This window comes from Panulirus ornatus, chromosome 7 (genome assembly GCF_036320965.1).
Source record: "Panulirus ornatus isolate Po-2019 chromosome 7, ASM3632096v1, whole genome shotgun sequence".
Lineage (NCBI taxonomy): Eukaryota > Metazoa > Arthropoda > Malacostraca > Decapoda > Palinuridae > Panulirus > Panulirus ornatus.
In genome coordinates, this window is record NC_092230.1 from 9,059,762 (window position 1) to 9,087,710 (window position 27,949).

The 27,949-nt window shown below is 39.8% G+C and overlaps 1 protein-coding gene across 5 annotated transcripts in view; it reads right to left on the minus strand.

Moving 5' to 3' along the window:
• Positions 1–5,060: 5,060 nt before the first annotated feature.
• The window catches only part of LOC139749411 (glutamate-gated chloride channel-like), a 245,800-nt gene continuing 222,911 nt past the window's right edge, over positions 5,061–27,949 (minus strand). For 3 of the 5 annotated variants that reach the window (XM_071663245.1, XM_071663243.1, XM_071663244.1), the window contains exons 7-10: positions 27,693–27,827; positions 19,841–20,070; positions 12,623–12,820; positions 5,061–9,698 (exon numbers count right to left, since the gene is read on the minus strand). In XM_071663245.1, coding sequence (XP_071519346.1) covers positions 9,453–9,698; positions 12,623–12,820; positions 19,841–20,070; positions 27,693–27,827 — 809 coding nt within the window. In that variant the 3' untranslated portion in view covers positions 5,061–9,452. The remainder of the gene's footprint in view (positions 9,699–12,622; positions 12,821–19,840; positions 20,071–27,692; positions 27,828–27,949) is intronic. The other 2 variants (XM_071663247.1, XM_071663246.1) reach the window with 1 other exon arrangement.

A 27,949-nucleotide genomic window follows, 5' to 3' on the forward strand; every position in this document is an offset into this window, starting at 1 on the left:
CCACTTCTGACATATATATCCTCTTTGTCAATCTTTCCTCACTCAATCTCTCCATATAGACCATTTCAGCACACCCTCTTCTGCTTTCTCAACCACACTCTTTTTATTTCCACAATCTCTCTAACCCTTTCATTACTTACTCGATCAAACCACCTTGCACCACATATTGTCCTCAAAGATTTCATTTCCAACACATCCACCCTTCTCTGTACAGCCAATGACTTGCATCCATATAATATTGTTGGAACTACCATTCCTTCAAACATACCCACTTTTGCTCTCTGAGATAATGTTCTCTCCTTCCACACATTCCTCATTGCTCCCAGAACTTTCACCCCCTCCCTCACCCTGTGAATCACTTCCACATCTATGGTTCCATTTGCTGCTGAGTCCACTCCCAGATATCTAAAATGCTTCACTTCCTCCAATTTTTCTTCATTCAAACTTACATCCCAATAACTTTGTCCCTCAACCCTACTGAACCTAATTACCTTGCTCTAATTCACATTTACTCTCAACTTTCTCCTTTCACACACTTTTCCAAACTCTGTCACCAACTTCTGCAGCTACCAGAGCTGTATCATCAGTGAACAACAACTGACTCACTTCCCAGGCCCTCTCATCCCCAAAGAGGATTATGTGTCAGAGGTGGAGGAAACAAGAAGTGAGAGACCAAATTGGAGGTGGAAGGATGGAGTGAAAAAGATTTTGTGTGATCAGGGCCTAAACATGCAAGAGGGAGAGAGGAAAGTCTGTGGGGTCTGGATGTGGATAGGGAGTTGTGGTTTCTCTACATTACATATGACAGATAGAGACTGAGTGTGGCCCTTCCTGTTTGCTTTCCTGGTGCTACCTAGCCGAAGCAGGGGGTGGCAATGTTGTTTGCTGTGGGGCATGGTGGTGTCAGGAATGGATGAAGGCAAGCAAGTATGAATATATACATGTGTATGTTTATGTATATGTATGTATATGTTTATATGTTATATATATGTATATATATATGTATTTTTTTTTTTTTTTTTTTTTTTTTTTTTTTTTCATACTATTCGCCATTTCCCGCGATAGCGAGGTAGCGTTAAGAACAGAGGACTGGGCCTTTGAGGGAATACCCTCACCTGGCCCCCTTCTCTGTTCCTTCTTTTGGAAAATTAAAATAAAAAAATGAGAGGGGAGGATTTCCAGCCCCCCGCTCCCTTCCCTTTTAGTCGCCTTCTACGACACGCAGGGAATACGTGGGAAGTATTCTTTCTCCCCTATATTTGCCATTTCCCGCGTTAGCGAGGTAGCGTTATTCGCCATTTCCCGCGTTAGCGAGGTAGCGTTAACTGAAAGTATATTCAGGATCTTAAGAGCTCTCTCGTACACCTTACGTTTTACTCAACACCTAAATACATATTTGTTTCTGCAATCTATCGTAGATCAAATAATCTACTGAATATGACGCCTAGTCAACAATCCAATGACAACTGCGTTCAGGTAGGAAAGTCAGATGGCCTCGTTACCTCCGATTTCTAACGTAAACGATGGTTCTTTTTTGTACCGTAATGTGTATATACTGTCTTAAAACCGTATTAAAAACAATAATATTCAGCAACGATTTAACGCGTGTGTGTGTATTTTATGTTCCAAAGAGGATAGACAGTTCACCAACATGCCAAGCGAAACAAAACTTACATCTTCCGCCCGCCAACCAGTTACCCTAGCCTGTCGTATGTTCGTCAATAGTTATAGAATTAAACGTAATCTATACCACAATTGACAGTGTATTTGTCACGTAATTCAATACATATGATAGAGCGTCAGCTAAGTCGCTCAAAGGTTTCAAATATATTTGTAACAATTTTCCTAAACTTTAGTAAAGGAAAATAGTCTTACAATCTTGGTCAAAAGCAATCAATATACCTACACCTATTCTGAACAGTTAATCTTCCCCTAGCTGCAGGTTACATGGCTGACACCAATTTCATGTAACGTCAAAGAATTACAGCATTAATACAGATCCAAAGTCTTTTGTCTTAAACGATACGACTTTTTCAGAATAAAATTGTTGGCCATCTTTAGTGACACTGAACCCAGCAAATATATATGTATATGGTATATATATGTTATATATATGTATATGTTTATATACATACAAATACATATAAACATTTTTTTTCCTTTATTTTGCTTTGTTGCTCTCTCCTGTGTTAGCGAGGTAGCGAAAGGAAACAGATGAAAGAATGGCCCAACCCACCCACATACACATGTATATACATACACGTCCACACACGCAAATATACATACCTATACATCTCAACGTATACATATATATACACACAGACATATACATATATACACATATACATAATTCATACTGTCTGCCTTTATTCATTCCCAATGACACCCCGCCACACATGAAATAACAACAAAGGCCACATTTGTTCACACTCAGTCTCTAGCTGTCATGTATAATGCACTGAAACCACAGCTCCCTTTCCACATCCAGGCCCCACAGACCTTTCCATGGTTTACCCCAGACACTTCACATGCCCTGGTTCAATCCATTGACAGCATGTCGACCCTGGTATACCACATCGTTCCAATTCACTCTATTCCTTGCACGCCTTTCACCCTCCTGCATGTTCACGCCCCGATCACTCAAAATCTTTTTCACTTCATCTTTCCACCTCCAATTTGGTCTCCCACTTCTCCTCATTCCCTCCACCTCAGACACATATATCCTCTTGGTCAATCATTCCTCACTCATTCTCTCTATGTTACCAAACCATTTGAAAACACCCTCTTCTGCTCTCTCAACCTCATTCTTTTTATTACCACACATTTCTCTTACCCTATTACTACTTACTCGATCAAACCACCTCACACCACATATTGTCCTTAAACATCTCATTTGCAGCACATCCCCCCTCCTCCGCACAACTCTCTCTATAGCCCACGCCTCGCAACCATATTACATTGTTGGAACCACTATTCCTTCAAACATACCCAATTTTGCTTTCCAAGATAATGTTCTCGACTTCCACACGTTCTTCAACACTCCCAGAACTTTCACCCCTGCCTTAACCTATGATTCACTTCTGCTTCTATGTTTCCATCCGCTGCCAAATCCACTCCCAGATATCTAAAACACTTCACTTCCTCCAGTTTTTCTCCATTCAAACTTACCTCCAAACTGACTTGTCCCTCAACCCTACTGCACCTAATAACCTTGCTCTTATTCACATTTACTCTCACCTTTCTTCTTTCACACACTCTACCAAATTCAGTCACCAGCTTCTGCAGTTTCTCACACAAATCAGCCACCAGCGCTGTATCATCAGCAAACAACAACTGACTCACTTCCCAAGCTCTCTCATCCACAACAGACTGCATACTTGCCCCTCTTTCCAAAACTCTTGCACTCACCCCCTAACAACCTCATCCATAAACAAATTAAACAACCATGGAGACATCACACACCCCTGCTGCAAACCTACATTCACTGAGAACCAATCACTTTCCTCTCTTCCTACTCATACACATGCCTTACATCCTCGATAAAAACTTTTCACTGCTTCTAACAACTTGCCCACCACACCATATATTCTTAATGCCTTCCACAGATCATCTCTATCAACCCTATCATATGCCTTCTCCAGATCCATAGATGTTACATACAAATCCATTTGCTTTTCTAAGTATTTCTCACATACATTCTTCAAAGCAAACACCTGATCCACACATCCTCTACCACTTCTGGAACCACACTGCTCTTCCCCAATCTGATGCTCTGTACATGCCTTCACCCTCTCAATCAATACCCTCCCATATAATTTCCCAGGAATACTCAACAAACTTATACCTCTGTAATGTGAGCACTCATCTTTATCCCCTTTGCCTTTGTACAATGGCACTATGCAAGCACTCCGCCAATCCTCAGGCACCTCACCATGAGTCATACATACATAAAGTAACCATACCGACCAGTTTACAATACAGTCACCCCCTATTTTAATAAATTCCACTGCAATACCATCCAAACCCGCTGCCTTGCCGGCTTTCATCTTCCGCAAAGCTTTTACTACCTCTTCTTTGTTTACCAAATCATTCTCCCTCACCCTTTCACTTTGCACACCACCTCGACCAAAACACCCTATATCTTCCCCTCTATCATCAAACACATTTAACAAACCTTCAAAATACTCACTCCATCTCCTCCTCACATCACCACTACTTGTTATATGTATATATATATATATATATATATATATATATATATATATATATATATATATATATATATATATATATATAAAGTATGAAAAAAAAAAAAAAAATATATATATTTATATATATATATATATTATCATTATTTTATTATACTTTGTCGCTGTCTCCCGCGTTTGCGAGGTAGCGCAAGGAAACAGACGAAAGAAATGGCCCAACTCCCCCCCATACACATGTATATACATATGTCCACACATGCAAATATACATACCTACACAGCTTTCCATGGTTCACCCCAGACGCTTCACATGCCTTGATTCAATCCACTGACAGCACGTCAACCCCGGTATACCACATCGCTCCAATTCACTCTATTCCTTGCCCTCCTTTCACCCTCCTGCATGTTCAGGCCCCGATCACACAAAATCTTTTTCACTCCATCTTTCCACCTCCAATTTGGTCTCCCTCTTCTCCTCGTTCCCTCCACCTCCGACACATATATCCTCTTGGTCAATCTTTCCTCACTCATTCTCTCCATGTGCCTAAACCACTTCAAAACACCCTCTTCTGCTCTCTCAACCACGCTCTTTTTATTTCCACACATCTCTCTTACCCTTACGTTACTCACTCGATCAAACCACCTCACACCACACATTGTCCTCAAACATCTCATTTCCAGCACATCCATCCTCCTGCGCACAACTCTATCCATAGCCCACGCCTCGCAACCATACAACATTGTTGGAACCACTATTCCTTCAAACATACCCATTTTTGCTTTCCGAGATAATGTTCTCGACTTCCACACATTCTTCAAGGCCCCCAGAATTTTCGCCCCCTCCCCAACCCTATGATCCACTTCCGCTTCCATGGTTCCATCTGCTGCCAGATCCACTCCCAGATATCTAAAACACTTCACTTCCTCCAGTTTTTCTCCATTCAAACTCACCTCCCAACTGACTTGACCCTCAACCCTACTGTACCTAATAACCTTGCTCTTATTCACATTTACTCTTAACTTTCTTCTTCCACACACTCTACCAAACTCAGTCACCAGCTTCTGCAGTTTCTCACATGAATCAGCCACCAGCGTGTATATATATATATATACACACATACACACACACTGAGGTGTAGGTTGTAGTTGGTAGGCAGCCAATGACCAGGGAGGTATGTTACCAGTACTACCCACCTGGGTATTGGGAAGGTAAATGACAGTTGTGTAGTGAGCCAGCACTTCAGTGGTTGTCAAGCTGCACTCCTCTGAGCTAGGTAGCTAACTTTCCTTTCTGCCTCACCCACATGTAGACTCCTGACTTTCTGTCTACAGATAGACAATCTCTCCTTGTTACACACACATAACACAGAACAACACTTAACTCACACAGCTCACAACTCATTCTTTTTAACTCTAGATTTTCCCTGTGGTGAGCACTATGTGCTAGCCCTGCCTTTTGGCAAAATGATGGGAGTAACGGGAGGCAACACTTAGACAGGAGCATTAGGTAGAAACATTTGGTAGAAGTAGGCAGAAGCATTAGGTAGATACATTAGGTCACAACAGTCAGTAGGAATATGAGATAGGAACCTATGCAAATACTGCACTAGAGTTGCCCTCTGCCAGTGGCCTGTTAAGGGTGAGGCATTATAGGTTAAGTAGCGGCACTGGAGTCCACTAGTTATGGGGACTCTATTACTGTGGCCACCCCCTTGAGGGAGTTCCAGTTGGAACAGGCATCAGAGATATAGATAGATAGATAGATAGATACATATACTAAGGTGTTACCAGACTCCATCTGAAAGAGGTTATAGTGTGAGTGAAAAGTCATTGGTTAGGCTGTACCATTGAGAGGACAGTCTCATCAAAGAAACTCTCAGTCTAAAGGCATTCAAATTTTTCTGGTAGTGGAAGCAGTGCAGCCTTGGGCTGAAGGGACCCATAGAAAGATGCTGTAGGTAACACTGGGAGTTTTTCATATAAAGAAGTCTTTGGGTAATCATAAGTAAATACATTTACATACCAACAATGATTGCCTTGCGTGTATGCAAGGGGTCCTCACAGGATGACACCTCACAGAGTGAAGTTTTGCAACAGAGACATCTGAGACTGAGGATAGAAACCTGTAAAACGATACTAAGTTTTTGCAATAATGACAGATTTAGAGAGATAGAATCACATTTTTTGAATATTTAAGTCAATAACAAAATTATCAAAATATATTGTAATGCTTTTTACAATGAAATCAAAGTAACATTAGATTCTTATTGTATTACAGCCAGTGATGGTCACCTTGTAAGGAACATCAAAATTTTATATTCCTACTGTGCCATAACTTGAAAATATTGAAATAGGTAACATAATGGCTAACACCAACAAACAAATATTGCATACTAAAATGGATAAACTTAATTTGGAAGTCTTAATAAACCATTCACTCCACCTCCATCCCACTCCACCAACCTATCTTCCTCAATCCAGCATCATCAGCATTCTCAGTAAAAATCATAACTTATTTCAGTTATCAATGGTGAAATATACTTCAGGAAAACAACAGGAAGCAGCTTTCCTATGGGGAAGCAGTGTTCCTTAGTGGGAAGTGAAGGTGGTGCACTTCATACCAAAGAAATTGGGTATGTGTGTGATGACTGATGCCAGTTTATATGTACCATTATACATATGAGTTATGTGGTGAGTGAAGTGGTTAAGGCAGTGTTGACCAATTATAGACAACATTTATCTTTGAAAGCTTATTGGTAATGTTGCTGTAATGTTATTGAAACATTGGTTATCTGAGTTAATGATAGAGAGCTGTACTTCAAGAAAAACAAGCCCACAGACAGAGAGGAAACAGTGTTCCTTGGTGGGAAGTGAAGGTGGCACACAGCTCCACAAACAGTAAGTTCTGCCAAAATACATCTGTATTTTACAAACAGTAAGTTCTGCTTAAATACATCTGTATTTTACAAACAGTAAGTTCTGCTTAAGTACATATGTGTTTTACAAACAGTAAGTTCTGCTAAAATACATCTGTATTTCAACTTTGGTCCAATACCTGCATTATCTTTTTTTCTTGCATAAGTCACATTGTGATAAAATTGGCATCCCAGTCTCTATGATAAAACTTTTGAGGTTTTGGATGATGACCTGGCAACAGCAGGACCACCAGGAGATGTAACATTTTGTTTACCAACCAGGCCTCCCCATGCTGTTGAAGATATTGTATTTTCACCATGATACAGGTGAGATATGGTTACTGTTTCATTCATACAGGTAATACAGATCTATACATCTGTGACTGCAATAAATAGTGAGTTTTGCTGAATGACACTCATCATTCCCTATGGTGAATCCTGGATATGGGTCCAAAACAAACTGTATATAAATTTTTCAAATAATGTATGCTTACAACTGTATATGGTTATTTTTTGTTATGTCTAAGTTTTATCATTTGTTTAGTAAACAAATTTCTCTCAATTACTTTAGCATTCTTAGGCATCTGAACAACTAAAGTTGAATGTTATATGAGATGTATGATAAATGAAGGATATTCTACCCAAAATCTTGGGTCAACAGATACTTGAGATTGCTGTTTGCTCAAGTATATGTGTACACATTGTGCAGTTTACTAGTAAAATGGCAACAGTTACTAAATCTGAAAGTATGATTTACATCATGACAGAGTGTGGTATAATGATGGCAAGCTATTTTGAGTTTAGTACATTCATGAGAATTAGACGGGAAATTTTTGGTCTGGGACGTAGCCCCTTTATAATGTGGGCTTCAATTACTCATACAACAACATTCTGGTGTAAGGACAGATTGCTTAGAACATAACCTTGTCATTAAGTAAGGACCCCCTGTACTCCTAAGCAATTATTTCTTTCCATATTTCATTCCTATCTCTTATTACTGTTTCTGTTATAACAGTCTGTGCACCAAAAACACACATTCCATTTACCAAACTCTTGGCAACTATTATATTGTGCATCATAAGAAACAAAGTGAACTAAATCACCATTATATGCACTAAAAGAAAATGGTGACCTGGGTGATATGGTTCACCAATTAAGGAAACTCTAAAACTTTTAATCAATAAAATAATCTTTAGTGACATTCTTGAACCCAGTAAGATATCAGATAATTTCTAATAGGCTTGTGTGTTCAGTGTATCATGTCAAATCATCCCTTGATAAGAATCATCAGAGTGTAAGTGTAAAGTGCTGAATGTGTTACTATTCTATGTTGAATGTCTCTGCAAACAGTTGCATGTCTTAAAATATTACTGGATGTTTTTGTCTACAATGATGGCTGTCTTTAAGCATGGGTACATGTCTTGGTATACAATATTTCATATCTTAAAGTACAGGTTATAATCTAGAATTACTCAAACCTTCCACAAAATACAGCTGCAAGTCACAAAGCACACTTTAACATGTCTTAATGCATCCCTGTCTTGTATCTTTGTCTGCATTTATAATTTATGACAATATGTTAGTCTACAATTTTGCACTTTCTAATATAAAGCTGCATTTTTGATGTACAGTATTGCATTTCTTAATTTACAGTTGCATGTCCCACTGGGTAATATCTTAAGGAACCATAAAGCATGGTTTAGTGAATGAGGTTCCTTGTTATGATGCTCAATTCAATTTCATAATTTGCTGTATCATGCCAAAAATGTTTCCAAATTTTCCTTTCCATATGTTCATTTTTTACTATATATACCCATGTACACTTCTAGAAACTCCTCAAGTAATATCAATTGCTGAAAAACATTTCACTGCACTTGGGAGGTTAAAAGACATGGTATCACTGCTTTAACAAAAGATATGCAACATGTATTTGTATATAAACTTTTGATTCTGATGTTTATGCAGTAAGAACTTCAGATATTTTCATACTCAGATCCTCTTAATTCTGCTCTTCACTAACAATCTATTTATCCATTTTTACATTACTTAAAGATAAACATATCATGAATGAAGAGTTCACCACTCTTCTTATTGATTCATGGTGATAGATATCTACATGATCTAGTCTTCCAGATGAGCGTTAACAGGCTGCTTCCCCTTACTATCAGAGGCTATACACTTCCCTCTGACTGTTTGCAGGGATGTGAACCGTGCACATACAAGAATACTAATTTCCTCTTACAATGGAGGAAATAATTTATATCCTCTATATGTGTATGGGTCTGCCCACTTCCCCTTACTTGTCCAAGGGACTGCTGGTTGCCTCTTGCCTACGGCTGAGGTGGTGCTTCTTCCTCTTCGCGAAAGAGGTAGGTGCTCCAGTACACTACATTGAAGAGAGCGAAGACGAGTGGGAAGGTGATCCTAGAGATGACATCAATCCTTTTGCTCCTACTGGGGAACTTGGAGAGCCAGGAGCCACAGCAGCGACGAGGCGGCTGAGGATGCATGTGGATCTCACACTGCCGCGCCTTGTCCAGGGAGAGACCATCCCCATGGGTCCGCATCAGAGGCTTCTGTTAACACCAGCACCAGTATTGACTAACCTAAAAACAACTTAAACAAGCGAACCAGCTAGGCTACAGGGCATACAAGGATACACATCATGGCTCTAGGATTCCAGATTACTGATTACAGCTCCAAGTATAAAAGCTAAAGAGTAAAAAACTAACTGCCACGGTTACCATGCATTAGGGAAATAGATACCAAACTATAGGTCCTTAGACTAAAGTTACCAAATTTTGACAGACATTAACAACTTTGCTACAGGTAATCAGACTCTGCAGTATAATGCTGTAAGTAATCAGGCTATTTAGCAAATATACTATTATGCAGGCTACACCAAATTATAGTATATTCAATAAAAGGGACTATCAAGTCAAACCTTAACAAATTAAATACCAAGTTAAAAAAGTTATTACTAGTCCATGCCAGTCCACTTGCAGACTATAGCAAAAAATTTATGGGTTGCAGCTACACTGATAAAATTCTGAACAATACATAAAAAAGGAAATGCCTTAGTCACACTTAGGTTATGAAAACCATCTTGACAGTTTGGAATAATAGCAAAACAAAGGACAACGAGGAAACTTTTCCTTGGCTGAATTAAAGCAGGGCAGTTTATGCAGATTTCAGGACAAGAGGAAACTGACTCTAGGAAGCATAGAACAATGGAACAAATAATCTATGAAGAATTAGCACAAGATGACTATTTGCTATACAAGAATTAAGATATGGGAGTATCCTATGTGGAGGGATGATAAGCCCTGACAGAATCACAATAAGCATTCAGTGTAAGTACAGTTTTGATAAGGAGCATTTAGCTTATTAACGGCTGGGAAAAGAAGGCAGTTAGCCCTCTGAGATTTAGAACTTGGGAACACTTAACCTTAGAAAAGGGTTACAATAAGCAGACACTAATCATATGCCAAATTAAAAACCAAAAACATTGAATCCAGGGAAAGGAGGCACTGAACCTGGGAAAAATTTGGTCAGGGAAGATACCATTTTGGGAAGACTTTGGAAAAAGGAGCGGATGAAGCCTATAAACTAAACACAAGAGTATTTAGCTTTCTTGAGTTGGAAAACCATGTTTATGCAGCTTATGTATAATCAGGACCCCTGGATATCCTTCATGATTGAAGATGATGGATAATCATCCTAAGAGGAGTAGGGTTTAGTTACACAAATCTTTAAGAGATAAGTGAAATAGGGACAGTCAGTGTAAAGTCAGAAACAATCACGCTGCTTAAACAGGTTAAACCCTCAACATTCCCAAAGTAATTAACAGTGTGGCATTAGTCCTTTTTTTCTAAAATCAACTTCCTTTGATTTTTCTGCTTCTCTCTGTTCCTGAATGCATAACTTCTGGCTATTCCATTGCAGTAATCAATGACAGAAGGACTTCCTCCTATTCTTTCAATATGGTGTTCCTCAAGACTCTCTCCTATTACCTACTCTCTTTCTTCTCTCAATAAATGATTTTTCTTCTACTTCTAACCCTGTTTAGTCTTATTCAAATGATTCCAATTCACATAATTAAACTTACTCTCTTTTGTCTCCTTCATTTACTTGTTGTCTTTCTCATATGAACATATTTCTTCTCTCAATTCAGACTTGTGTAGCACAACAGAATATGAAAATAGTAACCTAATAACATTCAATAGTGCTAGAATGCAATTTCCCCCAATATCTTGTATCAAATAATAATTAATTTCTCTCATTCTATTTTTAAAATACCACAATTCATCTATACAATGACATGTTGGGCATAACCATATGCTTCACTATATCCTGAAAACCCATATCATCCGCATCAGAGAGTCTGCTTCCAAAAGCTAAGAGTGTTGCATAGGTGCTATATTAATCTTTCTTGTGAACAGCTGTTTCATATCTATTGGAGTTGTATATACCTTTGTATGGAGTACTAGTGAAACATCTAAGGTAGCTCTTCTCCATTTCTTTACAATGAATAAAAAAATAAAAATCTTTCTGTCTTCTGGCATCACCTTTCCCCTTTTGTGTTTTGCTCTTTCTCTTTTCTACAGTTATTACTTTGACCATTGTTCTTATGAGCTATTTACATATATAGCCATCCCACACGCTTCTTCCCTCAAATAGCTAATCTTCAAAATTCTCTCCTTCCTTTTGTCTTCCCTTCTTTATATAACCTTTCTACCCTTAAACAGTCAGATCTTCAAATACCTTCAGAGCCCTGATTCACTTCTAGTCTTTTCCTCTCATTCTATTTCTTTCATCTGAAATGGCTTGTGCCATATCTATTGTTATATAAAAAAGAAAGCACTCAGCCAAGGAAGAGTCATGACAACAAAGAACTACTGTAAAACAAAGAGATCTAAAGATAAAGAATAGAAATACAGAAAGCTTTTTCTGACACAAAATCGGACTCTCAAGAATGCAGCAGGATTATATAAGATTAGGACTATATGCTATATAAAATATGAGGATTATCATACAAAATCTGATTCGTGTTAATGCATTATGATAAGTGATATCTTTTAACTTGAAACTCAAGTAAAAGGTACTTCCTATTATACTTTAAGTCATTTGTTCATACACTGTGTAAGAAGAGATCTGACTTTGTCTACTACCTCAATTCCTTGAACTAATTAACCATCAAACTGTATTTCCAGTAAGTAGATGTACCTACCTACTTCAGGTTCACTAAACAACTGTAGTTTCCCCCTTAAAGGCCTTCAGACACCTCTACTCTACTTGTATTCTCCCTATTGAGATCCCTTAAACAACTGCACCGTGAATGTGCTTCTTAAGATCCATCAAACAGGTTTAATGTACCTCATAAAGATTTATGTAATAGCTACTTTTTGCATTTAACATCCATCAAACAGATGTTCTCCATCCCTGAAGGTCCCCTCTTGATTCCCTAGTATCAACTACCACCTACCAACCCCAAGCTCACCATGGCGAAGGTAGTTGGACCATCAGCATCCATATGTTCAGCTTCAAGGGCTGCCTGGTGTTCAAACTCCCACTGCCTCCGTTGCTTCTTTATTTGCTCACGATGGATGTCTGACCTGGAGGCATAGTTGACTAATGCAAACTCCAGCAGTGCCCCGAACACAAATGTGAGACAGACACCTGTCCACACATCAATGGCCTGCAAAATTATGAATATTGCTTACTTGGACAGTTACATGTGAAGACAGTAATACTTGAGATAGAAAGACTGGAACATTTACCGCTGCCAAGGTCTTGAAACTAACATTCCCTGTAATCTATAAATTACATAACAATATCATCTGCAACTGAGATGACTAAACTTCTTTATTTCAGATGAACAGCAAAACATAAAAAATATTGGCTGCTACATTTATAATCATTAAAGAAAGAAATTATACAAAACTTTTTTTTTAATTTTCCAAAAAAAAAGGAACAGAGAAGGGGCCAAGTGAGGATATTCCCTTTAAGGCTCAGCCCTCTGTTCTTAAAGCTACCTCACTAACATGGGAAATGGCGAATATGTATGAGAAAACTTTTGGAGTTAGAAAAGATATACAATAAAATTGATTGAAGAACACTATGGGAAATTTTGATTTTATTATGTGCATGAATTACATCTGAATGCTGTAAAGAGCTTTTGTTATGGAAGTAGTGCATGTGTGGCAATATATGGTGATACAGTATCAGGAAGTGGCATTACATAAATGTGGGGGCATACCAAGGCAGCATAATGTCACCATAGATGTTTAATGTTTTCAGAGACGGGACACTGAGAACAATGAGAGCGAGTCAGGTTGATTACAATATACAGCTTAACCATGGCTGAACAGAATGGAAATTACCACTGATGGTGTACTCATATGATGCTGTGCTGTTAACTGAATCATTAGAGTTGGATAAAATGTTAGTTGTTTCATTGCTACGTGGAAGAGGAGGAGGATCAAAATACATGCAAGAACAAAAGGCTCTTTTTGAAAAAATATGAGCTGTTCAAATGCATCATCAATTTGAATGAGAAGAAATAGAAGCTGTTGATGAATTCAGGTATGTGGGAGAGTTACTTGCATAACAGAATGACTTTTCTAACACTAAAGTATGGATGTAAAACATTAGGTTTTGTAGGTCAAGAAACATTGAAAAAAATGCTAACAATATAAATGGTTAACTTACACTGTTTAGTTGTAGTTAAACACTGAAATATGATGTAACAAGGATAAATCAGGTGAAGAAGTCATATGAAAGATAAATACATGAAAGGCTAGGTGTGAAGGGTGGTGATGAAAGATGTATGGCTGTATGGTTGAGCATATCAGGAGAAGAGACAGACCATGAAAGAAAAGGATACATGCAGAGAATGATTAAGGAATTAAGGTATGTTTTTTTTTTCATTTGCAATGTGTATGTAGGTGGTGTAAATGGAAATATTAGTATTAACAGATAAATTAATTCAGTGTTCATCATGAAAACTTAAGAAAGTAGTAGTCATGTGACTGTGAAGTTCATGCTCATTTCAGCACACTGGTTATGGTTTGAGGATATATGTGTGTATGATCTGAGAGGCTGCATGTACCTGATCAAATCAGTGTACATGGGAAAAAGTTTAAAGATGATATATACATGAATAGACAGAAATACTTCAATGAAAGGGATGAACAGAAAGATCAGGATGATTAATGATTGGTTTAGGGAATAGTAATAATGAGGTACTTTAATGAAATAGAAAGGTAGAATCTGATTAAATCATACAGCCCCAGGATGTACTCTACTTTGGCTCCTACATCTTCAAAGCTGTGCTCCCGAAAGCAGGAAAATGATGGACTCCTTTCAAAGAAGACTTTTCTCAATGAGGCTGTACAACCTCGCAGAAGATGACTTTTCAACTGTGGTGTAACAACATGTAGATGGAGTCCACTAATATCAGAGAGGTAAAATGAACAGGTTGCAAACTAAGGAGGTTCAATCAACTGTATCAGTGTTGCTAAAGTAACCAGATTTCTGATCTAAGGCATCAAGCTAGTTTTAAACTTCTGCAAGAAAAATATATATCACAAATTTGAGTGCAATGAAAAATGCATAAATTTTTTCATATATACTTGCCATTTCCTGTATGAGCAAGATAGCAATAAGAACAGATGACAGTCCCTTAAAGGGAAAAATCTTCACTTGGCTTCTTGCTCTGTTCCTTCTTTTGGAAAGTAATACAGGAAGGGAGGATATCCAGCATACAAGGGGTTGTGAGGCATTCAAGGAATAAAGTGAACTGGAATGATGTGGTACACCAGGGTCAATGTGCTGCCAATTGACTGAACCAGGGTATGTGAAACGTCTGGGGTAAACCATGAAAAGGTCTGTGGAGCCTGGATGTGGACAGACAGCAGTGATTTAGGCGCATTACACATGATAGTTAGAGACTGAGGGTGAACGAATATGGCCTTTTTTGTCTGTTTTCCTGGTGCTACCTTGCTGAAGCAGGGGGTTGTGATGCTGTTTCCTGTGGGGTGGGGTGGCACCAAGAAAGGATGAAAGCAAGCAAGTATGAATATGTACAGGTGTATACATGGTTATGTCTGTGTATGTGTATACTGATTATCTTATATTCTATTACACTTAGTCGTTGTCTCCCATGTTAGCAAGGTAGCGCAAGGAAACAGACGAAAGAATGGCCCAACCCACCCACATACACATGTATATACATAAACGCCTACACACGCACATATACATACCTATACATTTCAATGTATACATACATACACATACACATACATACATACACATACACAGGAATAGTGGTTCCAACAATGTTGTATGGTTGCGAGGCGTGGGCTATGGATAGAGTTGTGCGCAGGAGGATGGATGTGCTGGAAATGAGATGTTTGAGGACAATGTGTGGTGTGAGGTGGTTTGATCGAGTAAGTAACGTAAGGGTAAGAGAGATGTGTGGAAATAAAAAGAGCGTGGTTGAGAGAGCAGAAGAGGGTGTTTTGAAATGGTTTGGGCACATGGAGAGAATGAGTGAGGAAAGATTGACCAAGAGGATATATGTGTCGGAGGTGGAGGGAACGAGGAGAAGAGGGAGACCAAATTGGAGGTGGAAAGATGGAGTGAAAAAGATTTTGTGTGATCGGGGCCTGAACATGCAGGAGGGTGAAAGGAGGGCAAGGAATAGAGTGAATTGGAGCGATGTGGTATACAGGGTTTGACGTGCTGTCAGTGGATTGAATCAAGGCATGTGAAGCGTCTGGGGTAAACCATGGAAAGCTGTGTAGGTATGTATATTTGCGTGTGTGGACGTGTGTATGTACATGTGTATGGGGGGGGGGGTTGGGCCATTTCTTTCGTCTGTTTCCTTGCGCTACCTCGCAAACGCGGGAGACAGCGACAAAGTATAAAAAAAAAAAAAAAAACATACACAGACATATATATATATATATATATATATACATATGTACATATTCATACTTGCTGCATTCATCCATTCCCATCGCCACCCCGCCACACATGAAAATGGCACCCCCCTTCCCCCACACCCACGCAAGACAGCGCTAGGAAAAGACTACACAGGCCACATTCATTCACACTCAATCTCTAGCTGTCATGTGTAATGCATCGAAACCACAGGTCCTCTTCCACATCCAGGCCCCACAAAACTTTCCATGGTTTACCCCATACACTTCACATGCCCTGGTTCAATCCATCGACAGCACATTGAACCCGGTATACCACATCGTTCCAATTCACTCTACTCCTTGCATGCCTTTCACCCTCCTGTATGTTCAGGCCCTGATTGCTCAAAATCTTTTTCACTTCATCCTTCCACTTCCAAATTGGTCTCCCAGTTCTCCTTGTTCCCTCCACTTCTGACACATATATCCTCTTTGTCAATTTTATTCACTCATTCTCTCCATGTGACCAAACCATTTCAATACACCCTCTTCTGCTCTTTCAACCGCATTCTTTCCATTACCACACACCTCTCTTACCCTTTCATTACTTACTTGATCAAAGCACCTCACACCACATATTGTCCTCAAACATTTCATTTCCAACACATTCACCCTCCTCCGCTAAACCCTATCTATAGCCCATGCCTTACAACCATATAAAATTGTTGGAGCCACTATTCCTTCAAACATATCCACTTTTGCTCTCCGAGATAACATTCTCGTCTTCCACACATTCTTCAACGCTCCCAGAACTTTCACCCCCTCCCCCATCCTGTGACTCACCTCCCCTTCCATGGTTCCATCCACTGCTAAATCCACTCCCAGATATCTAAAACACTTCACTTCCTCCAATTTTTCTCCATTCAAACTTACCTCCCAATTAACGTATCCCTCAAACCTACTGAAACTAATAACTTTGCTCTTATTTACATTTACTCTCAGCTTTCTTCACTCACATACTTTACCAAACTCAGTCAGCTTCTGCAGTTTCTCACATGAATCAGCCACCAGAACTGAATCATCAGCGAACAACAACTGACTCACTTCCCAAGCCCTTTCATCCACAACAGACTGCATACTTGCCCCTCTCTCCAAAACTCTTGCATTCACCTCTCTGACAAACCCAACCATAAACAAATTAAGCAACCATGGAGACATCACGCACCCCTGCCGCAAAACCAACATTCACTGGGAACCAATCACTTTCCTCTCCCCCTACTCGTACACATGCCTTACATCCGCGATAAAATCTTTTCACTGCTTCTAGCAACTTACCTCCTACACCATATACTCTTAATTCCTTCCACAGAGCATCTCTATCAACTTTATCGTATGCCTTCTCCAGATCCATAAATGCTACATACAAATCCATCTGTTTCTCTAAGTATTTCTCACATACATTCTTCAAAGCAAACACCTGATCCACACATCCTCTACCACTTCTGAAACCACACTGCTCTTCCCCAATCCGATGCTCTGTACATGCCTTTACCCTCTCAATCAATACCCTCCCATATAATTTCCCAGGAATACTTAACAAACTTATACCTCTGTAATTTGAACACTCACCTTTATCCCATTTGCCTTTGTACAATACTGATATGTATATGCATATGTACGTGTATGGGTATTATGTAGATATATGTGTATATGAGTGGATGGGCCATTCTTTGTCTGTTTGCTGGTGCTACCTCACTGACATGGGAAATGGTGATCAAGTATAATGATAATTATAAAATAAAATGTATATATATGTATATATATGTATATGTATATGTGGGAGGTATTAAGAATATATGGTGTGGGAGGCAAGTTGTTAGAAGCAGTGAAAAGTTTTTATCGAGGATGTAAGGCATGTGTACGTGTAGGAAGAGAGGAAAGTGATTGGTTCTCAGTGAATGTAGGTTTGCAGCAGGGGTGTGTGATGTCTCCATGGTTGTTTAATTTGTTTATGGATGGGGTTGTTAGGGAGGTGAATGCAAGAGTTTTGGAAAGAGGGGCAAGTATGAAGTCTGTTGGGGATGAGAGAGCTTGGGAAGTGAGTCAGTTGTTGTTCGCTGATGATACAGCACTGGTGGCTGATTCATGTGAGAAACTGCAGAAGCTGGTGACTGAGTTTGGTAAAGTGTGTGAAAGAAGAAAGTTAAGAGTAAATGTGAATAAGAGCAAGGTTATTAGGTACAGTAGGGTTGAGGGTCAAGTCAATTGGGAGGTGAGTTTGAATGGAGAAAAACTGGAGGAAGTGAAGTGTTTTAGATATCTGGGAGTGGATCTGGCAGCGGATGGAACCATGGAAGTGGAAGTGGATCATAGGGTGGGGGAGGGGGCGAAAATGCTGGGAGCCTTGAAGAATGTGTGGAAGTCGAGAACATTATCTCGGAAAGCAAAAATGGGTATGTTTGAAGGAATAGTGGTTCCAACAATGTTGTATGATTGCGAGGCGTGGGCTATGGATAGAGTTGTGCGCAGGAGGATGGATGTGCTGGAAATGAGATGTTTGAGGACAATGTGTGGTGTGAGGTGGTTTGATCGAGTAAGTAACGTAAGGGTAAGAGAGATGTGTGGAAATAAAGAGAGCGTGGTTGAGAGAGCAGAAGAGGGTGTTTTGAAATGGTTTGGGCACATGGAGAGAATGAGTGAGGAAAGATTGACCAAGAGGATATATGTGTCGGAGGTGGAGGGAACGAGGAGAAGAGGGAGACCAAATTGGAGGTGGAAAGATGGAGTGAAAAAGATTTTGTGTGATCGGGGCCTGAACATGCAGGAGGGTGAAGGGGGGGCAAGGAATAGAGTGAATTGGAGCGATGTGGTATACCGGGGTTGACGTGCTGTCAGTGGATTGAATCGGGGCATGTGAAGCGTCTGGGGTAAACCATGGAAAGCTGTGTAGGTATGTATATTTGCGTGTGTGGATGTATGTTTATACATGTGTATGGGGGTGGGTTGGGCCATTTCTTTCGTCTGTTTCCTTGCGCTACCTCGCAAACGCGGGAGACAGCAAAAAAAAAAAAAAAAAAAAAAAAAAAAATGTATATGTGTGTGAGTGGATGGGCCTTTCTTTGTCTGTCTCCTGACACAATCTCACTAACATGGAAAAGCACAACCAATTACAAAAAAAAAAAGAAAGTAGTTTAAAGATGATGGCATTTGACATGTCTCCTAAAACGATCCAAAGTAAGTTCAAATGCCAGCCAAAGAAATTAGTAACCTATGTAATATAGCAGGTTACCAACCTAGATAATACAACAGATTACAGTCCTAAAGAATGCATCACGTTACTATCCTAAATAGTGCAACAAACTAGCCTAAAGAATGCAACAGGTTACTAGATAAGTAATAATGTGTTGATCATTTATTAATTTTTTACTCTTTTATATATGTACAATTTTCAATCCAAACAATCAAAACTGGGTAAAATATGACACACAGATGGGCATAATATTATCAACCAATAACAAGACAATAATTGGCACAAAAACACTGAAAATCAGAGCATTATCAAGCAAATTTAAGTGTTTGTCTGAGTTTCACTCCTAAAATCACCCTACTATTTCCCTTGTCACCTTTCATACTAAAGCAAAAGTAGACATGATATATTCACTTGATTCTGGTTGATTTCCAATGTGTTTATACCAGATAAAATTTGAAATAAAGCTGTACCAAATAAAGTACTACTGAAGTTGGTGGCAGGTTAGGTCTATTTGAAACAGATTGGCTGGACTAAAGGTAAGTACCTTGGTGTAGGAAACTGGTGGCAGTGACTGGTTAATGCCAGAGGTCTGTGTAGCCATGGTAAGCAATGTGGTGACTCCCAGGGAGACTCGAGCAGGAACAGCGTTCTGGTCCAGCCAGAATGACACCCATGACACAATGACCAACATACAGCAGGGTATGTATATAGTCAGCAAATAGTAGGAGAATTCCCGTTTGAACAACAGGTCCACCTTCAAGCAAGAGTACGCACCTGTATGTGGAAGTTAAAATTAACTATATACAATTACTTGGAGAAACACTGGTAGAGTACAATACTAACAAGAAATTTTTCAGAATTAATGTGTGACATTTTTTGTCTTTAGTGGCTCTGTCAAAATCATAAAGATATTTGGGTGAGGCTGTGCGTGTGTGTGTAAATATGTATACACAATCAGGGATAATGACACGGTACATATACACAAAGTTAAGAAACAAGACAACATGAGTGTAAAACTCACTCTCTGTAACCCATAAATGGTAATCACTTGTAGCCATGATATTTTCTCCAGCTATAATCATGCAAGACAGGAAAACAATATTGCCTTTTCAGTTATATTGAAAAATGAAGTGGTGTGTCAATGTAAACTGCATCATAACCTAATGGCTTAAATCATATGTCAGTGTACCTCAGGGTTCTGTAATGCTTCCTCAGTTATTCAGTATCTTGAAGTCTTTAGTCATGGTAATCGGCACAGTGGGGAATCATCTAATTACTATATATCTGTGGGTATGATATTGAAAGAAAAGGGCAAAATCTAATGTCTCCATGTCTAGGAATATGATAAAGGGTGAAGTGGGGTATCATTAATATCTTCACATATGAGGTGCAATAATAGGTGAATAGGGTGTCATTGATAATGGAAGAAGTGGGGTTGCCATAAATATCTTTATAACTTGGATTGAGGTGTGATATCATGCAATCCTGGTAGCAGAGAATAAATACTGTTGCAGTCTGATGCAGTATGGTATCCAAATCAAACAATGAAATGTTTGGTACAATATCTAGAAGTAATACCCAGAAAAGACTATTGGTAAAACTTGTTCTTTTCCAATTAAGACAAAAAAATGATAGGGGGTGATAAAGATTTGGAAGCCTTGATTATGGGGAAATAGTTAAGTGTGAAAAAGTTCAAGGAGTCTGTACAAAGAATTATTTGTTCCACATCTTCAGCACGGATGTGACATTTGAATTTCTGAGTGAAAGACTAATGGTAAAAGCAGAAATGAACAACAGTCATGATGCTATGAAAGTTAGAGTAATGATAAAGTAATATCATAGATCAAGAAATGTATAGAGAAAATTATTGGACACTGGATTGCCTACTGACATGACATGCTATGGACACAGTATACTGTCCTGTATGACTGACTTGAGTTGCTATGGATTTATAACAATGGCCTACCTGAATGGACCATGATTATATGAAAATGTAAAAACAGTCTTCCTGATTGACCTGATATGCTATGGGTAAATATACATATTCATCTATTCATTTATTATATTTTGTCACTGTCTCCCGTGTTAGCGAGGTAGCACAAGGAAACAGATGAAAGAATGGCCCAACCCACCCACATACACATGCATATAGATACATGTCCACACACGCATACATAACTATACATCTCAACGTATACATATAGGTACACACACAGGCATATACATATATACACATGTACATAATTCATACTTGCTGCCTTTATTCAGTCCCGTTGCCACCACGCCACACATGAAATAACAGCCCCCTCCCCCCGCATGTGCACGAGGTAGTGCTAGGAAAAGACAACAAAGGCCACATTTGTATACACTCAGTCTCTAGCTGTCATGTATAAAGCACTGAAACCACCACTCCCTTTCCACATCCAGGCCCCACAAAACTTTCCATGGTTTACCACAGATGCTTCACATCCCCTGGGTCAATCCATTGATAGCATGTTGACCCCGGTATACCACATCATTCCAATTCACTCTATTCCTTGCATGCCTTTCACCCTCATGCATATTCAGGCCCCGATCACTCAAAATCTTTTTCACTCCATCTTTCCACCTCCAATTTGGTCTCCCACTTCTCCTCGTTCCCTCCACCTCTGACACATACATCCTCTTTGTCAATCTTTCCTCACTCATTCTCTCCATGTGACCAAACCATTTCAAAACACCCTCTTCTGCTCTCTCAACCACACTCTTTTTATTACCATACATCTCTCTTACCCTTTCATTACTTATTCGATCAAACCACCTCACACCCCATACTGTCCTCAAACATCTCATTTCCAGCACATTCCCCCTCCTCCGCACAACTCTATCTATAGCCCATGCCTCGCAACCATATATCATTGTTGGAACCACTATTCCTTCAAACATACCCATTTTTGCTTTCCAAGATAACGTTTTCGACTTCCACACATTCTTCAATGCTCCCAGAATTTTCGCCCCCTCCCCACCCTATGATTCACTTCTGTTTCCATGGTTCCATCCGCTGCCAAATCCACTCCCAGATACCTAAAACACTTCACTTCCTCCACTTTTTCTCCATTCAAACTTACCTCCCAATTGACTTGTCCCTCAACCCTACTGTACCTAATAACCTTGCTCTTATTCACATTCACATTTACAGCTTTCTTCTTTCACACACTTTACCAAACTCAGTTACCAGCTTTGGCAGTTTCTCACCCAAATCAGCCACTAGTGCTATATCATCAGCGCACAACAACTGGCTCACTTCCCAAGCTCTCTCATCCACAACAGACTGCATACTTGCCCCTCCTTCCAAAACTCTTGCATTCACCTCCCTAACAACCCCATCCATAAACAAACTAAACAACCATGGAGACATTACACACCCATGCCGCAAACCAACATTCACTGAGAACCAATCACTTTCCTCTCTTCCTACACGTACACATGCCTTACATTCTCGATAAAAGATTTTCACTGCTTCTAACAACTTGCCTCCCACACCATATATTCTTAATACCTTCCACAGAGCATCTCTATCAACTCTATCATATGCCTTCTCCAGATCCATAAATGCTACGTACAAACTCATTGGCTAAGTATTTCTCACATACATTCTTCAAAGCAAACACCTGATCCATACATCCTCTACCACTTCTGAAACCACACTGCTCTTCCCCAATCTGATGCTCTGTACATGCCTTCACCCTCTCAATTAATACCCTCCCATATAATTTACCAGGAATTTGAGCACTCACCTTTATCCCCTTTGCCTTTGTACAATGGCACTATGCAAGCACTCCGCCAACCCTCAGGCACCTCACCATGAGTCATACATACATTAAATAACCTTACCAACCAGTCAACAATACAGTCACCCCCTTTTTTAATAAATTCCACTGCAATACCATCCAAACCTGCTGCCTTGCCGGCTTTCATCTTCCGCAAAGCTTTTACTACCTCTTCTTTGCTTACAAAATCATTCTCCCTAACCCTCTCACTTTGCACACCATCTCGACCAAAACACCCTATATCTGCCACTCTATCATCAAACACATTTAACAAACCTTCAAAATACTCACTCCATCTCCTTCTCACATCACCACTACTTGTTATCACCTCCCAATTAGCCCCTTTCACTGATGTTCCCATTTGTTCCCTTGTCTTACACACTTTATTTACCTCCTTCCAAAACATCTTTTTATTCTCCCTAAAATTTTACGATACTCTCTCACCCCAACTCTCATTTGCCCTCTTTTTCACCTCTTGCACCTTTCTCTTGACCTCCTGCCTCTTTCTTTTATATATCTCCCAGTCATTTGCATTATTTCCTTGCAAAAATTGTCCAAATGCCTCTCTCTTCTCTTTCACTAATAATCTTACTTCTTCATCCCATCACTCACTACCCTTTCTAATCTGCCCACCTCCCACGCTTCTCATGCCACATGCATCTTTTGCACAAGCCATCACTGCTTCCCTAAATACATCCTATTCCTCCCCCACTCCCCTTACATCCTTTGTTCTCACCTTTTTCCATTCTGTACTCAGTCTCTCCTGGTACTTCCTTGCACAATTCTCCTTCCTCAGATCACTTACTCTCACCACTCTCTTCACCCCAACATTCTCTTTTCTTTTCTGAAAGCCTCTACAAATCTTCACTTTTGCCTCAACAAGATAATGATCAAACATCCTTCCAGTTGCACCTCTCAGCACATTAACATCCAAAAGTCTCTCTTTCGCGTGCCTATCAATTAACACGTAATCCAATAATGCTCTCTGGCCATCTCTCCTACTTACATACGTATATTTACATATATCTCTCTTTTTAAACCAGGTATTCCCAATCACCAGTCCTTTTTCAGCATTTTTTTTTTTTTTTTTATACTTTGTCGCTGTCTCCCGCATTTGCGAGGTAGCGCAAGGAAACAGACGAAAGAAATGGCCCAACCCCCCCCATACACATGTACATACACACGTCCACACACGCAAATATACATACCTACACAGCTTTCCATGGTTTACCCCAGACGCTTCACATGCCTTGATTCAATCCACTGACAGCACGTCAACCCCTGTATACCACATCGCTCCAATTCACTCTATTCCTTGCCCTCCTTTCACCCTCCTGCATGTTCAGGCCCCGATCACACAAAATCTTTTTCACTCCATCTTTCCACCTCCAATTTGGTCTCCCTCTTCTCCTCGTTCCCTCCACCTCCGACACATATATCCTCTTGGTCAATCTTTCCTCACTCATTCTCTCCATGTGCCCAAACCATTTCAAAACACCCTCTTCTGCTCTCTCAACCACGCTCTTTTTATTTCCACACATCTCTCTTACCCTTACGTTACTTACTCGATCAAACCACCTCACACCACACATTTTCCTCAAACATCTCATTTCCAGCACATCCATCCTCCTGCGCACATCTCTATCCATAGCCCACGCCTCGCAACCATACAACATTGTTGGAACCACTATTCCTTCAAACATACCCATTTTTGCTTTCCGAGATAATGTTCTCGACTTCCACACATTTTTCAAGGCTCCCAAAATTTTCGCCCCCTCCCCCACCCTATGATCCACTTCCGCTTCCATGGTTCCATCCGCTGACAGATCCACTCCCAGATATCTAAAACACTTCACTTCCTCCAGTTTTTCTCCATTCAAACTCACCTCCCAATTAACTTGACCCTCACCCCTACTGTACCTAATAACCTTGCTCTTATTCACATTTACTCTTAACTTTCTTCTTCCACACACTTTACCAAACTCAGTCACCAGCTTCTGCAGATATATTTTATTTATCTATTTATTTTGCTTTGTCGCTGTCTCCCACATTAGCGAGGTAGTGCAAGGAAACAGACAAAAGAAATGGCCCAACCCACCCACATACACATGTATATACATACATGTCCACACACACGAATATACATACCTATACATCTCAACGTATACATATATATACACACACAGACATATACATATATACACATGTACATAATTCATACTGTCTGCCCTTATTCATTCCCGTTGCCACCCCGCCACACATGAAATGACAACCCCCTTCCCCTGCATGTGCAAGAGGTAGCGCTAGGAAAAGACACAAAGGCCACATTCATTCACACTCAGTTTCTAGCTGTCAAGTATAATGCACCGAAACCACAGCTCCCTTTCCACATCACAGCCCCACACAACTTTCCATCCTTTACCCTAGATGCTTCACATGCCCTGGTTCAATCCATTGACATCACGTCGACCCTGATATACCACATCATTCCAATTCACTCTATTCCTTGCACACCTTTCACCCTCTTGCATGTTCAGGCCCTGATCACTCAAAATCTTTTTCACTCCATCTTTCCACCTCCAATTTGGTCTCCCACTTCTCCTCATACCCTCCACCTGTCAATCTTTCCTCACTCATTCTCTCCATGTGACCAAACCATTTCAATACACCCTCTTCTGCTCTCTCAATTACACTCTTTTTACCACCACACATCTCTCTTACTCTTTCATTACTTACTTGATCAAACTACCTCACACCACATATTGTCCTCAAACATCTCATTTCCAGCACGTCCACCCTCCTCCGTGCAACTCTATCTACAACCCACGCCTCACAACCATATAGCATCGTTGGAACCGCTATTCCTTCAAACATACCCATTTTTGCTTTCCAAGATAACGTTCTCGACCTCGCACATTTTTCAACACTTCTTGAACTTTCGCCCCCTCCCCCACCCTATGATTCACTTCTGCTTCCATGGTTCCATCCGCTGCCAAATCCACTCCCAGATATCTAAAACACTTCACTTCCTCCAGTTTTCCTCCATTCAAACTTACCTCCCAACTGACTTGTCCCTTAACCCTACTGTACCTAATAACCTTGCTCTTATTCACATTTACTCTCAGCTTTCTTCTTTCACACACTTTACCAAACTCAGTCACCAGCTTCTGCAGTTTCTCACAGGAATCAGCCACCAGCGCTGTATCATCAGCGAACAACAACTGACTCACTTCCCAAGCTCTCTCATCCACAACAGACTGCATACTTGCCCCTCTTTCCAAAACTCTAGCATTCACCTCCCTAACAACCCCATCTATAAACAAATTAAACAACCATGGAGACATCATGCACCCTACCGCAAACCAACATTCATTGAGAACCAATCACTTTCCTCTCTTCCTACTCGTACACATGCCTTACATCCTCGATAAAAACTTTTCACTGCTTCTAACAACTTACCTCCCACACCAAATATTCTTAATACCTTCCACAGAGCATCTCTATCAACTCTATCATATGCCTTCTCCAGATCCATAAATGCTACATACAAATCCATTTGCTTTTCTATTTCTAAGTATTTCTCACATACATTCTTCAAAGCAAACACCTGATCCACACATCCTCTACCACTTCTGAAACCACACTGCTCTTCCGTAATCTGATGCTCTGTACATGCCCTCACCCTCTTAATCAATACCCTCCCATATAATTTCCCAGGAATACTCAACAAACTTATACCTCTGTAATTTGAGCACTCACTCTTATCCCCTTTGCCCTTGTATAATGGCACTATGCAAGCATTCCGCCAATCCTCATGCACCTCACCACGAGTCATACATACATTAAATAACCTTACCAACTAGTCAACAATACAGTCACCCCCTTTTTTGATAAATTCCACTGCAATACCACCCAAACCCGCTGCCTTGCCAGCTTTCATCTTCTGCAAAGCTTTTACTACCTCTTCTCTGTTTAGCAAATCATAATGTTTAGTTAGTTTTGGCTTAACATTATTGTTTGAGGAAGGTAAACACTTAATTACACCCAAACCTAAGTATCTAAAATCATCAACACGAAAACCATATACACTCACAATCACCAGATCACTACATCAAAGTGATACTTTATGTTCAGAACAATCACCTAATATAAACCAAGATGAAATTTTCTTTTCAAAGATCACTTGAGGAACAAAAATACATGAGGTAATGCAAGACTTCAAACACACCAACAAGTTAAAGATACTCAAAGTAATGGTGTCTTCACTCTAGGATCATAGAAATCAGTCATATATATCTAAACAATGCAATTCCCTAACCTGAAACTGGTTATATATTCCTTAGACTATCTATAACTAGACATATCTAGATGGCATATATATATACATCCATGTGGATAAACATGGCATACCAAATGCTAAGAATTGTAAAATGCTTCAATGGGCCTGGAGTGACATAACAATGAAGGGTGCATTATACAATTCATATCAAGATAGACAATGCAAGATGCAAGATATATCTTGTGATATATACATAAGGTAAGAGAAGTAGCCTCAGTCCCAATTCTAGGATGCACAAGGCTTCTCACCAGTGTTGGTCTTGCTGTTGCAGTACTCAGTCAGGAACTTCTCTAAGGTGAAGCGAGGCAGGTGGAGACTCTGGGTGATCTGTACTGGGTCCCCCTTACGCCACAGGAACACTAGGTCCTCTGTCGTCCAACCATCTGGTGATGGAGGCATTGATGACTTATAGATAATGAAGCATGGAAAAGCTAAAGCAGGTCTTGGTGATGGCGTAACTGTAATAATATCGTATGAGATTCAATGAAGGTGATAATGTATAATG